This window comes from Strix uralensis, chromosome 1 (assembly GCF_047716275.1).
Source record: "Strix uralensis isolate ZFMK-TIS-50842 chromosome 1, bStrUra1, whole genome shotgun sequence".
Classification (NCBI taxonomy): domain Eukaryota; kingdom Metazoa; phylum Chordata; class Aves; order Strigiformes; family Strigidae; genus Strix; species Strix uralensis.
This window is the reverse complement of record NC_133972.1, coordinates 31,959,386-31,974,548: the sequence shown is the minus strand read 5'-3', so window position 1 is coordinate 31,974,548 and position 15,163 is coordinate 31,959,386. Positions and strand designations below refer to the sequence as shown.

General features: G+C 34.8%; 1 protein-coding gene across 7 annotated transcripts in view; it reads right to left on the bottom strand.

Moving 5' to 3' along the window:
* TBC1D5 (TBC1 domain family member 5) overlaps positions 1 to 15,163 on the bottom strand; it is a 329,005-nt gene that overhangs the window by 138,951 nt on the left and 174,891 nt on the right. For all 7 annotated transcript variants that reach the window (XM_074861379.1, XM_074861390.1, XM_074861400.1 and 4 more), the window contains 5 exons: positions 12,486 to 12,594; positions 10,584 to 10,673; positions 10,409 to 10,480; positions 7,592 to 7,659; positions 1,078 to 1,180 (listed from right to left, as the gene is read on the bottom strand). In XM_074861379.1, coding sequence (XP_074717480.1) covers positions 1,078 to 1,180; positions 7,592 to 7,659; positions 10,409 to 10,480; positions 10,584 to 10,673; positions 12,486 to 12,594 — 442 coding nt within the window. The remainder of the gene's footprint in view (positions 1 to 1,077; positions 1,181 to 7,591; positions 7,660 to 10,408; positions 10,481 to 10,583; positions 10,674 to 12,485; positions 12,595 to 15,163) is intronic.

Genomic DNA, 15,163 nt, shown 5'->3' with positions numbered 1-15,163 from the left:
TTCATAAATATGATAACTATATATTTGATTTTTGATATAATCTGTAAGAAGTAACTTTCCTTCAACTGATATGTGTTTTTTTTTCACAAAACATCACTAATTTCCTGTCTTGAGGACAGGGTGGTCACAGACCATGCCTGAAAGCGTAAAGTGCCTTATAAAAATCTTCACATTTACTGAAGCTCTGTATTTTTTTCATAAAAAAATTTGTCTACCTAAAGTTTGCTGCTCTACAGTTTGTCCTTCATCCATGCACACAGAGTATCCCTCAGTTTGTCAGTCTCTATTCACCCTACAGTTAATAGCCTGAAGAAACAAATATAGTTATGACAATACTCTGCATATTGGTCTTGCTATATTAATTTAGCATCAAGATTATAGTCACTTCAAAACCTTCAGAACAAATGTTAAATTAATTTACCCTGCATCCCATAAGGATGCATATTTAGTGCAGGTTTAAGACTTTCTTTACCATTTCATAAAAAAATGGTTTGAGCAGGCTCTCCTTCAAGTAACACTCTAAAAGTGGTATTTGTAGCACCCTTGTCCTTCAGCCAAGAGGTATTTGTCAGCTGCATTGTATTTGGATGCTACAGGGTTAGATAAAGGATCTATTCACTAACGTACCACATGGCTTTAGCACTTTGAGGAGGAACTTAAAATACTATGTCAAACTTAAAACAGTAAACTTTGCCTAAATTTCAGAAGTCACTGGTTATGTTTTTTGTTTATTTGGTACCATTTTTAATCCTGCTACATATTTTCTTTCTTTACCTAAGCAGAGAAAGCCCTTTTTTTCTCTTTCTTAACCAACACTGAAGAAAAAGATGTTGTTTATAAAGAAATTTGAAGTTAGACAACTTAGCAACCTTAAAGAAAACAATTTGAGGGACTGTGTTATGAGGAAAAAGCATCTGTTATTCAATGAGCTTACTTTTCTTACTATCCTGCTGACAAGCAGCTCTTTGATTACTTTAGCATTATGATACAACTTCAGATACAACAGAACTACATTATTGTCAAACCGTATAGAAAATGTTGAGTCAATGAATGCCACCTGTACAGTATTTTCATTACCTGTTTATAAAGCAACTGCTCATTTTCTCTGGCGTAGCAGAACAGAACATCTGTAAGAATTTTCCTCACATTCTCTTGTTGGAAATACTGCATTTCAGGAAAGCTGAAAATAAAGAAATACAGCAAAAGTAAACAACATAGCACACAGAACCTCAGTCGCTGGTCTTCTAGAAACAGTTTTAGGTAAGACAGCACCTCCCTCATCTGCTTTCCCACTGCTCCCACTTTTCCATTGTGGGTGCTGCTAGAGTAAGAATACTTCTAAAGACTTGTTACATTTGTTTTGCAACAAAATTCCGAACCACGTTTTTTAATATACATCAGTCTGCTAAATAGATACGATGATATCACCAGTTATATTTAAATAAGTAATCCCTTTTAATATTATAAAAAGTAGAGATCTGCAAGAATGAAATACAATGGCAGATTGTTTTAATTGTCAACTTCTTACAAACAGCCAATCAACTGAAAATGAATGACTTGGAGAATCTAATTAAAACCAAATGATGTATTGTATGAGTATGTTCCTGCCTAAAGAATCAGGTTCTTTTGTTCCTCCATGTCATGCAAACAAGTTGAGTTGAAGCAGAATGAAAGGAGACAGAATGAGAGGCAATGACTGAAGCAAAGATCTACCCTCTCCTTCCTGCACACAGACTCTTACTGCCAAACCTAGCAGCCCACAAGACCATTCTGGTCCTACATGGCACAGCATCCCAAGAGTAACTTAACTCCAAGACTGTGCTCCACTGATTGTCAGTCCTTCACCAGTGAATCTAAAACTTGCTAGGAATGCTTAGAGAAGAAGTGTGATCAAAAAATTCAAGCAGATACTTCTCCCCTCAAAAAAACAAGTCACTTAAAACTAAAACTGTGGCAAACAGTTATCTATTGATTAATTTGATTCAGGTACTGGAAAAATAAGCACCAAAGATCAAATCTCCATAGATAAAAACCATACTTTATATGACATACTCCCATTTTTTTAATCTGTGTTAGGTTGTCAACTCTAACTGGATCATCAGTCTACCCTGTAGTTTCACAAATAGTGCTTAGCCCTGCTCTTTCTTTTTCTCAAGATAAAAGTTGGGCTAAGGAAGAGTAAAAGAGCTACAATATATTAAGGAAGTTTGTAAAATTTCCAGTTCTAAACTGGAATAAAATGGAAGAAAGAAGAGTATGTCAGAAGAAGCATATACACAAGCGTTCAATATTTCATGAACATCTGAAAAATAATTATAATTTAATGATAAGATTATTAAAATATCTCATAATTGACAGCAAACCAGTATTCTAAGCTCCAATATACTTACTGGCATCTTTTGTGATGCAACATAATTAGCCATTTCACTGTCTTTAGAAGCTGTCTCAAATAAACTTTACAATTATGAAATCATTTGATACTCTGGCAGGGCATATATGCTTTAAGTGAAATAGAATCAAGCAGACCTAGTGCGAGAATAAGGGAAAAAAGCTTCTGGGAAAATCCCGTTATCTGCATATAATCCAGGAAAACATAAATATTTGCAACCTGCAACTATTCTCCAGAAGCAACTTTCACCTGTGTATCGTGCTCCTTGACTGCTGGAGGTAGGACTGTTGGTTACGCAGGATGTACTTTAATGAACAAGTGTGCAAACAAAATGTTTTTATGCTTACTGAAGAAGTAACTAGATAGCAAAAAATGTTTCATAAAGCAGCCACCCCAAACCAATACAGCTATATGGATTAGTAACAAATAAAACAAAAAAAATCTGAAAAGGTAGGATACTAAAAAGAAAGGAAAAAATCGGACAAAGAAAAACAGAATACTTAAAAAGACAACAATGGTAGGCCTCAGGCTAGATTGCTGAAATAAAGGCTATAGTACTCTCAGTTTTAAAATGGAATCACATGGATTGCAGATAAGTTTTCTTCTAGTGAATTTTGTTTTTTCTGCTTCCCAAGTCTGAGCTACAATGCTAAACTACAGACCAGTTATATCAAGGCTGTTGTAAAGCCTGTCATAGAGAAACAATATAGAGAATTATAATAAATTACTTCAGATAAAACTATTAGTATTGATAATTAATTGGTAATTATAATAATAATTATTATAATTAATTATTGATAATTAATTGATAATTAATTGGTCATCTCACAGAGGTAATGACAGGTAAGCACAGAAACATAACTAATTAAGGCTAGAAAGGTGCTTTGAAATCCTTGGATGAAGGATGTGAATGAAGAACCAAGGCAGAGAAGACACCGTGGCTTAAACACAGCTGAAGTCCTGAGAAAGGCATGGGGATGAGGAGTGTAATGTTTTCCTGGCACCTGGTAGGAAGAATGGTAGACCAACATTTGGAAACTTGTATGCACTTGTACTAATCATATTACTGTAAAGGAAGGACACAGCTGAGACCAGAAGTGCATTACAACAGATGGCAATCGACATAATTTAGGGGTTTGAAGAGATTATTTCTGAAGGACTGTTATTCAGGCCTGCCCTATGAAGTTTAGGAAGAGAAGACTAATAAAGAAAACTCAAAAATACACAGAGATATCTGTGAGGATCTAGTAATACCAGAGATTGTGACAGAAAGAATAATAATGAACTCAGGAATAAGCTGGCTGAAGTATTAATTATAGTAAATGTAAATACAAGAGATCACAAGGGAACTATCAGTTCAGGATGGAATTTTATGGAGAATATCATTTTATGATTAAAGCACTGTTTTAAAAATATCCTCAATTTAGAAGTGTCCTCAAATAGGGCAAGGTAAGAATACTTTTCATGAAGACTGAGTATTACATTTATTTACATTTCTGAGAACGACTGCGTAAGGACATGGAATTTTGCTAGACTGTTTTACCACAACTGCTACAATTAAACAATGGTGCAGTCAAGTCCCTGCTTTCTGATACTGAAGACCAGCGTGAGTTAGTTATCATTTTTTAAAGCATTACCTGAGCCCATTTAAGGGCCCCTATACCAGAGGCAGCCAAACTTTGACCCAGAAGAAACTTAGGCTGGCAACCAAATAACAGGATGCACAAAAACTTTATAAAACAAGTTTGATGCCAGACAGAAATGAGGCTTTCAACCACCGCCATGGAGTGATCATCTTTTCTTTCATGAATAGATACCATCCCCTGCTATTCCCCAACCCTGTTACTCAGCTGGAATGGGAAAAGCTACTAAACCAGAAGAAATGGAAGATGCTCTTGCAACTGCAAAAGTTTGGTAAAGAATAATAATAACCGCCCTCCTGTAGCTCACTTTTTTCTTGAGAAGAAATAAATTGGTGAATAAAGGTAGCTCTTCCTTCCAGCAGTTCTTCCTCTTACATAGAAACTAGATTTTGTCTCCTATGTTCATACTCAATGGATTATTGTTTCTTCCAATCTCTTCTATATGCTTAGGAAATGTAGCTGCCTAACGGCTTCTCCACTATCTTTTTTATGGGTTGTTTGGGGGGTTTTTTTGTTATCTGAGAGAGGGAGAGTTTGAAATGGCAGCACCCACCCTACTCATCTTCACACAGCTTCCATTTCCCTAAACTGTGATTGTTACTCCTAAGGCAGAAACTAGGTAGACCAATATATAAAAATGCTACTACAAAAGAAAATAAATCCACTTGATTAGTCTACTGGGAACGCACCCTAAGCATTTTGTTTTCTTAAAATACTGGAGAAAGAAAGAGGGTAATCAAATCTAGCCATTTACTATCCTAGGTGTACAAGGTGATGCCAGCAAGTAGACTGGTATTTTGATTTGACTGGCAGCTAGATGCTCTTGCATCTGCCAATCTGCTGACTACCATGTCTGCAAAATATTTAAAAAAATTCTTCTTTATTGCTTACCTTCTTAATCATCACAAAATAAATCAGCATTTTTCCTTGCTACATCTTTTGAATGACAGTAATTAATCATTGCATTCTTACGTCTATTACGAGTTACTATGGTGTTAGTTCATACACGCCTTCCTTTCTTAGTAGAATAATAGAAGGCAGTATTATAGTCATAACTTGTTTGGTACTGCTATCTACATTTAAAGTAAGGCTTTACTTGCATTATAGCAAACCTCCCTTACCCTCCCCTTCCCACACTCATTTTTAGAAGCTTCTCACTTGGGCTAGAAAGAGATGATGTTTGGTTCCAGCTCAGAAGTACATACTTCTAGACAGCTGAAGGAAAATCCATTCTGAATGTCTCAACTACCATAAAAAATAAGTCAGGTGATTAATTAGAAATGTTGATCCCTAATGAGTTAGGACTAACATAACAAAATCCTTCCCTACTTCCCTTGTAAATATTGAAAATTCTTAATATTCAACAGGCAAAAAATTGTATTTAGACATTATGGTTTGGATTACTCTCATCTGACTTTAGGTGACTACAGTTTAGTTAGGTACAGCTGAGCTAGAAGCCTTTTATAATGACTGAAGAAAACCATACTTCTCTACAGTGTGATTCATCAGACCTATACTAGACATTTACTTTAGAAGAGATGATTTGTGTCCTAGAATTCTTCAGGTATGTAGACTCTGAAGGATGATCAGCCCAGCTGTGAGCATCTATATTTTACAAATCTAATTATTAGGTGAGATAAGGATTCACAAAACACGTATGAACACGTACACACATAAACAAACTTTATCGCAGTTCCCTTTAGGTAACGGGATTCTGAAATTTAAAACAATTTAAACCAATACCAATTTTAAAAGCATATTTCTACCCACTTTTCCCATCTATTATTACTACACTTCAGATAATTCTAATAAAAACATTACTGAGTAAATTTTTTACTGCTTTGATAGATGGGACTTTCATTTGCTACTCTGAGCAGTTAGAACTCTACAGCATTATTTACTTGATGCTGTTGGATGATGGAGTACTGAACTGGATGACAAAGAATATAAAAATATTCATTAAATAAGAAGCAGAAGCGAGAAGGTAATGATTATGGTAACTGAATATAATGCTAAATTATTTTAACCTTTAATAAAAAGCATTGTAGAGTAATGACAAATTTTTAAATTGTAACTCCAGATATTTATTTAAATAATGGACAATTATTTAAATAATGGACAATATTAAAGAGAGGGTACTTACATTCCAAAGCCATGGAATGTAGAACTTACTGCTTCGTGTAAGAATGATGTGTATGCATGTGTATACATAAAATGCACACTATATTTATGATTAGCAAACAAAAAATGCATTTAGTTTATCAAATAAATCCATGTTGCTTTGATAAATTTTGCTCCTTCATTGTTTGACTTATTTTGATATTGATGACAATGTATGCTGCTATTGTTTCCAGTGGACATTATTTTGTATAAATACATAAATGGAAATTTCTTTAGTCCCTGTTACTGATATTAGTGAATATTACTCACTCTGCCATTTGCCAGAGTGAAAGCCTGGACTTTGTGTATATATATATGTTGGGTTTTTTTTAACTAACAGTCTTACATGCAACATAACCTCCACACAACTTTTCATTCTCCAATTATAGTTTAGATACGTATATATTTTAATCTTAGAACATCCTGAACTGTTTCCTTTAACAAACAAAAAATACCATCTGTTGTGAGAATCCACATGAAAGCATACTCAGATTTTAATTATACATCTCATGGCAAAATGCATTCAAGAATGGGTCTAGGGACGGACATATAAAATATTCCAAAAACAGACAGCAATGATTTCTTCTGCATGACTTTGTTTCTGTAAATGAAAATGTGTGAGCTTGGGATTTGTAAAATCTATGACTATCACCACTTTTTTCAAGTTATAACGAAAAATATTTGCAATACAGTAAAATTTCACATGGTAGCAAACCAGTAATTGAATTTAATTAGATTTACACATCAGTCAATGCTTCCACTCTGAAAATAAATGTTTTCAGGAACTGAGTGTTTTAACTCAAACAACATTCCTAAACAGCAATGACCTAAGGGCCAAGAAGATGAAAACATAATCGCAGTAATATTAGGACAAATTTTAAAAGGCATATGTGACAAATAACACTAGGAAAGTGATAAATAAAAATACAAATGCTTAACTTCTCTAGATGAGTGATATTTTCCTTACTAATTACAAACTGCTTTTTTTATTATTGATTGAATAAGTGTTAAGAGTTAAAGAAAGTCATCTGTTCAAGCTTTCATTATGATCGTAATTTAGTTAAAAGACCTTTCAGTTTCTCTTACCTTCTCTTTACTTCATATGGAAAACTCTATTTTAAATTTCATATGGTAATACGTTTCCTAATATCTTAATTTAGAACAGCTTTTCTTCAATGATACCAATAAATCTCCAGGGTTTAATGTTTAACTCGATTTTCTTGTTTTTCACTCTAAGAAAGCTGTATTTTTATACATTTAATGTATGTTTCTACACATTCATGTTCAACAATCCTGACATTTATACTAACCAAAGTCAAGAAAACACAATATAATGCATACCACATAAAAACACAGAATCTAGATTTATATATATAAATTTCTTTAAAGATCTACATACGTCCTTGTCACATCTTGTTCAATCATTGCTCGAAGCTCTTTATCCTGGAAAAATTTATTCCAAAGACTCTGAAATAAGGAAAAACAATGATATGAAACAGAGACTTCTACTAATACTTAAAGCTTATATACTACATCAGCAAAGTACTGTACAACTATTAACTAATTAATCCTCAACATTCCTGGTAGAGAGGTATATCAATATTTATGGGTGAAAAAGAATGTTGGTGAGCAGCCCAATGTATCTGAGAAATATATTTAGATCAGAGATGAAAACATTCAAGTTCCTGGATCCTTGTTCTAGGCTCACTCCATTTGCTCACTGGATGGCTACAGGTCTGTGAGTTACTTGTAAGGGGTCTATGAAGAATATTCAGAAAGTCAGAGTAAATTCAAAATTACCAGAACCAGCAGCTCAACTGAAAAAAATTCAGTACTTCACTCACAGAAAAAGGTCTATATCACCATACTGTACTACGTTTCTCCTATGAATATACAGAATCTAACTGGAAGGTGCTACAATTTCCATACTAAGAAATTCTTTGGAAGTAAGTTAGTTTGTCTTAGTGGAGGCAAAATTGAATAAGGAATGTATGATGATCAAATACCTATTATGAAAATGACATCATTCTAATGGTACATATACAGATGAAGACTGGCCATTTAAAAAAGTTCTGATAGGGAAAACCAGGGTATTTAAAGCTCATGGTCAACATGAAAAAAATAAATAAAAGAGTATGAAGTAGGTTTAACTTCTATATCTGTGCTTATGACCATTTCCATTCTCTTTCTTTGGTTTCCATGCCTTGTTTACCAATATTTCGCAAAAGCTAACCTGAAAGAAGTCAGTAAATGTTGTTGTTTGCATGCTCCAGGAAATGTATTGTAAAGCCTATTCTTTATGGTAAAGGGATGGTAGCTTGGCCATATTGATCAAAATACAGAAGGAACAAAATCTATAGTAGCCTTTTCATGCAGGTTAGTTTTCAGATAGCAGCAGCACCAGTGAATGAAATACTGTACAAAGACAGTGGCTACAATACTTCCAGAATTTCTGGCTCCCCAGTAAACAATTCATTGCCATGGTGGCCTATGCTTCACAGAAAGAAAAGAGAAGGTAAATTAATGTTATCTAGCAGAGGTAGGTAAAATAACAAAAAAAGAATTATAATTATCTTCTATATTTCTGTTACAAACAATGAAAAAACCCTCAAACTTTAAAAGTATTTATATCCTTGACAATGTGTTATGTAAAACTAGTATCTTTTTAACTTGCATCTCTTTTCATGCAGCTAGATCACATTTTGAAACTCTCCTGTGCCTGCTCCTACCCCAGTCCATCAGAACAAAGGACGAAGGAAACATAATCTGCATTGTGAAAAGGAAGCAAAAGTCAGGACTCTGAAAGGGTAAAACATTAAGCCACTGCAGAGGCTCAAAGGCACTTTGTTCCTATGCCTCATTTGGCCTGTGGCTCTGTTTTATAGATTAATGCCCTGTCCCATACTCTGACATGTTAACCTTTGTCTTGTATCTCCTAAACACATCATAGGCAGAAAGAAGCTTGTGCCACTGCGTATAATCCCAAACTACAGCAGAAACACTTTAAATCTTTTTACATTTGACACATTCTGTCCAGCTGCATGCGAGAATGGTTTGATGGCATGCATAGTCATACTGGCTGCAGAGCCACCAATGTGTCTGTGATCAATACACGTTTCAACAAGCAATTCCCTCTCTCCTTCTACATTAAATATGAAGCAGAGTACCACACTAAATGTGCACAAAATATGGGCTTCCATTTGTGAACAAAATGGAAGTACAAGTAGTAACACCAAAGAAATCTGTGACAGGCTTTCTTGGTGTAAATCTCTTAAATGCAGCGAAACAAATTAATGGTATTATTTTGAAAATTTGATAAAAAAGGATATTCAAAAATGGTAATATAATTAACAGAAAAGCTTAAAGATATGTGCTATAAAATAGTAAGAGCTTTTCAGGTATAACAAAATGCAGTAGGAAAAGTGTATAAAAAAGTTGCCTCAAATTAAGCTCCCAAATCTACATGTAAGCCCTCCTCAAAGTGTCAGGACCTCGAAAATATAAAGCTACCAGGAGGTCCTATTAATTTCAATGAGAGATGGATGCTCTGCACTTAATGACAGGCTAAATAATTTTACCACATTTTCAGTATTTCTTTAAAATCTGGATCTTTCATTTTGCAGCTGGCTGCTTTCTGATTAGAAAAGAAACTTTTGTTTCTTTTAACTATAAAGAATTAAAAACCTTAGAAGAAATGCCTATCTTGCAGCCTGGTACTTTACACATTAACTCAGCACGTATGCAACTCAGACATACAACAATTCTGTTTTTGCTGGAGAAAATCTTCCAAGGCTGAACAGTCTTCCAGAGGAGGGTTCTTCAGTATTTGCTGTTAACAGTGTTCCCTTCATATTGACTGTTTAAACACTCACTCCTTCAACTAGAACCATTTTAAGTATAAAATGAAAACACACAGTGCTAAAAAAGCATATCAGTTAAAGAAAGGATACGCTGTGAAACTGGACTTACAGTCCAGCACTGAATTTTTGTTCATCACAACCTGATAAGACCTGAAAAATCAGAATATTAACTTAGAAATGAGCATTTCTGGTTGTTCAGCAGAGCCTGTGAACCAATTGTTAACACAAGTCAGTTTGGAAATTTAGGAGGGAGATTTTAGCACCCGCAATTTTGTCTTCTTCAGCAAGAAGTCATTTGTGTCAGTATGATGATGAAGATAATTTTAGTAGCACATGTGTTGATAGAACCAACTTACCCCCTCGTCCTGAGAGAGCGGGTTGTTGATTATCAGATCTTGCTGTCCTGCTTTCCTAGGGTTTGTAATATGCTGGGTAAAAACAGAAAAAAATCAAATACTCTTCTGTTATACTGCAAGTATTGTTATCTGTGTCAAAGCATGAGAGTAGAGAACCTATTTTGTACCAACTTACAATTTCTTTGATCTTATTGTAAGAAGTTCTTAAGTCTGAAGTGGTTTTAATCCATTGACTTCTGTCTTGGGGTAGAACCTCCAGAAATAACTGTCAACAAAACAAAATAAATTTAACATAACTTTTCATATAAATCTACCAGACAGCACAAATAATCTCAGAAAGGAGGAGCAAGTACTCTACACATAAGAAGAAAGCGAAGACCTATAAAATACTCCTGGCTTTACTACTTTCCCATCAATAAATAAGAAGCTAGAAAGAATAGCAGTCCTACAGTACAAAATAAAGCATTAAAAACATCTGAAGCCACAAACTCATGCTTTATAAACTGTCACAACTTCAGCAAAGTTGATTGAGACTTCTAAGGCAGAAACAAAATGCAAATAGATGAAAATAAATATACAAAACTTGAAGCTATTTACATAACACTGATGAGCTAATGCAACATGCTTAAAATCAAACATGAATGCACAGCAGAAACTAAGCAGAGATATACTCTACCTAAGAAATGTGGAAAGGGAAAATCTTAATCTATAGAAAAGCAACATGTTCTAGAATTCTGCAAGATAGTTAAAAGAGTCAATTTTTCAAGAAGTCCTTGAGAATGCCTACATCTCAGTTCTCTCACATTTCTGTTTAAAAAGGGTTAGAAAGAACACCTGTTGGAAAATGGTATTTAACTGCATATAAAATAAGGAAAAAACAGAGTATTTTTTTGCTTTTTAAATGTTTTTATGTACACTTTACAAAGAGTTAAGAAATAGTGAATACTGACAAACAAAAACCATTCCCAAATTATTAAAAACACTTTAACATTTCAGAACTTAACAAAAACATAGATAATGTTCTTAAAACAGGCAGTCTAAAACTGAGCCCTAATCAATATCCGGACATGCAAATAAAACCAGCCTTATTTCTAAAATAAAACCACTCCTTGATTAGTGGACAGTAAGAGACTTGATGCTTTTGTTAGTTCAGGGTTTTGAGTTATGGCCTCCTAATTTAGAGGCTTCAAGGAGCAGCAGACTGGTAAAACAATGCTTGTGGTATATATTCATCTGCCCTTCTGAAGAAAGTACTGTCATTAACTATAAATTTGTTCAATGCTACACACTTTTCAAATTTCAATTTCCAAATTTCTTTCATTCATATACAAAGAATATTTTCATTTACTTTTTACAGGTCTTTGTGCCAATGTGAAGCTTGAGAAATTCCAAGTGAGCTAATTTAAAACATCAGTGCTAATATACAACAGCTCTGCCAGGGAAAATGTTCCCTACTATCATAGTGTAGAACAGAAGACCTGATGTCAGTGCAACAAAATTCTCTTAGGCTTTATATAGCATCTCAGTATTATTTTCCTTTCGTTCTCTCTTCCCTCCCCTGCAACTTCAAAACTACAGTAAGAGACCTCTGAGGACCTGCTGTGTTTTAAGACTGGAAGACCTGGCTTCCCTCTCTATCCAGTCATTACAAGAGGGATTGGTCTTCATTTTCTCATTTCACTGGGAAAAGCTACTAGCAGAAACATCAGACTGATTTTAAAGGAGTCCCAAGTTCCACAAAAAATAAATTGTGAGACAAAACTTCCTTTTTATTTCCAGTGCATGACTTCACTGCACAGAGACTGAGAGATGGCTGTATGGCACTCAATTCTAAACACACCACCCAGCACAAAGATATTCTTTCCTAGGAATCTTTTGCTATCACCCGCAATTCAGCTTTAAGGCAACTAAATATGATTAGCAAATGTCCTATGAATTATAAAAATGAGTAGGAAAACATTGGGATGAAGTCTCTTGGAAAATTCATGATTCTTTGCATCAATAATCTTCCAGCGCATCAGGTAATGTGTTGATATATTGCAACCACAAACTGTAAATAAATATTTTCTCTTCTTACCTTCCAGCAAACACTACGGAACCTGCTGCTTCTCAGCTGCCCATTAATCCCCTTCAGCCGTATAGTTGCCAAGTAATTGTTGTTTACAAATAGTTCTTCCCATTCTTTACTGCGTGCAAAAGCAAAAGGAATGTACATTTAAACCAAAAAAAAAGCCTTTGCTGATTTAAGGACTATATGACACTACACAATTTTGGATAAGCAGAGGAAAGGAACTTTTTTTTAATGTATATATTTAGTTGTGTACCATTTCTAAACGCATGGCTGTCTTTTTGGACACATTTCTTCTTTGGATTTAATGAATATGTAGATCGCTATAATTATGCCAGCTACTGAAATTCATAATGTCTATGGAGGCTATTCCATTTCCTCTAAAATGTTGGTACTGCAGTTCAGTGAATAAACAAGAAAAATGAATATTAATATAAGCACATTCATGTTTCAGCTGTAGACAAAGAAGTACCTATTCCAAAAATATGCAACAGAGAAGTATACTGTTGACTGTATTAGCACCTCACATGATGTATTTGTTTAAATGAACCTTCTTTTCTTCTTAATGTCAAGCTGGGCAGTTAAGCATAATAGAAGATGACTTTCTTTAACATTTAGTGCTATTTACTATTGAAATCACTCCTACTTCTTTCTACATGATCAGTTTTAAAATTTTAACAGGTGCTAGCAAATTTAAAAAAACATCAAAAAATTAAAAAGCCTCACTGTATAAACTGTTAAAGGCAAGCTTGAGTACCTTGCAGTACCTATGGCTGACTAGATAAACAACCTAAATATGCCTCCCAGGCATGCAGGCACCAGGGGCCTAACACCTGTGCCTCATTAATATACAAGTAAATCTGCTCTACTGGGAAACAATTGGAAATTAATTGTCCCAAACCATCTACTGAGTTTGAATAAAAGAATTAAATCTATATTTCCTGCACCTTCTACTGAAACGAATCTCAAGAACAGTATAAGCCATTTGATGATCTTAGTAGCCCAAGACTTGCTCACAGACTTTCTGCAAACACTCTAAAATCCAAAGGTTAATTTCAGTGTAAAGAGCTGGGTTATGTGCAAGGAAATGCGTTTCAGATTTATTTTCAATGCATGTCCTTAAGGTGAACATCTCCTCCTCCCACTGTCACATGGGAGACTATTACTTCTCCCTGGGAGACCAAATGAAACCAGAAAGAGGGAAACTACTATTGTGACTCCAGGGTAAGATCTCGCCAGATTTGCTTTGCTAAGGAGGGTCACAGAGTGGGTTATACTAAATACCAACAAACTCGGGTTTTGCAAACTGCCCTAAATATATACAAGCTAAAGTTAGATAGTTTTCAGCCTTTTAAGCTCAGTTGTAAGGGTGAGTTTTTTAACCTTGGTTTAGATAAAACTTGTTCAGTTTCAGAACAGAATTATATGATACAGTTGCTGGGAATAGTTGGGGAATGGACTTGGCAAGCCAGGAAATTATGGTCCTGTTCCTCTGAGACGGGAGTGAGCTCACGATCCATGCAGAGACCAGAAACACTGTGTCTGTGAATGCATCACTTTTCAGATAGGATCATTTTCTAAAAAAATGCATTTTTACTTCTGGGCCTTGATTATTAATTGCTTTGAAAACCAAAGGAATTCTGGATAAGAGCAAAGATGACTAAAGCAGTGTTAGCCTGCAGGGGTAAAGGCTGGTTTAACTTCTGCCAACTGCCAGTATTCCTAAGTGACCAAAACAGCAGCAAGTAACTCCAATGTGTGGGGCAGCTTCCTTCCTTCCTGCCACATCTCCTACTCTGTAAGTCAGAAAGACTACCTGGTCATTTCACTGGCTCCCTGTCTCCCATATATCCTCACTTTTTGCAGCAAGCTGCCTACGATTGTTTACCACGATTCTGTCTCCTTTAAATACAACGTATGGTATATAACACACACAGCTTGAGAAAAATCTGGCCCTTTCTTTCACAGTCATTTATACTTCAGTAACTACAGTATATTATGCCTATCTAAATATCCCTCCTGTTTCTATCATGTATAATATTCTTCATTTGCCATTGTAAATTTTGTAGCATCATTGGCCATTATAACTACTACCAAGCTACCTCCCTAAGGTAGTGATGCTTCAAGAGTGACACATTCCCCTGAGCACACAACAGGTCAGACTCTGAAGCTATTCACATTGTTCTGCAAGTGGATGACATTCCCACAATGTCTTTGAAAATGCTGGTATGTCAGCTGAGTTAGCAAAAGGTCTCAACCAGTTTAACTGTGAATAGAAAGAACAGAGAGGAAAGAAACTCTTCAGGTTACTTTTTTCACCAACTGCTAGGAGTGATTGCTATGCAGTAAGAAAGTAATTTTAACGCTTAAATTGTATTAGTGCAGATACTATGCATTTTTTTTTATATTTTAATTTGTAATGCAATTCCAAACATGTTTTGAACAAAATTACATTTAAAATAGCCAAAAGAAATTTGGCAAGATCCTATCTCCTCTGCATCCCCCCTTGGCTGCTGGGATCACTAAAAAGAAAAGAAGAAAGAAAAACTTGGAAGCTGGAATCTGTTTCAGTTTTAGTAGAGCTGAATGATATCTAAAATCCTTTCTGAACAGCATACGCTAATTAATTTCTCAAGTATTTTGAATGAAGGCTAATAAATTAAGCCTTACCATTCTAGAGACTGTTT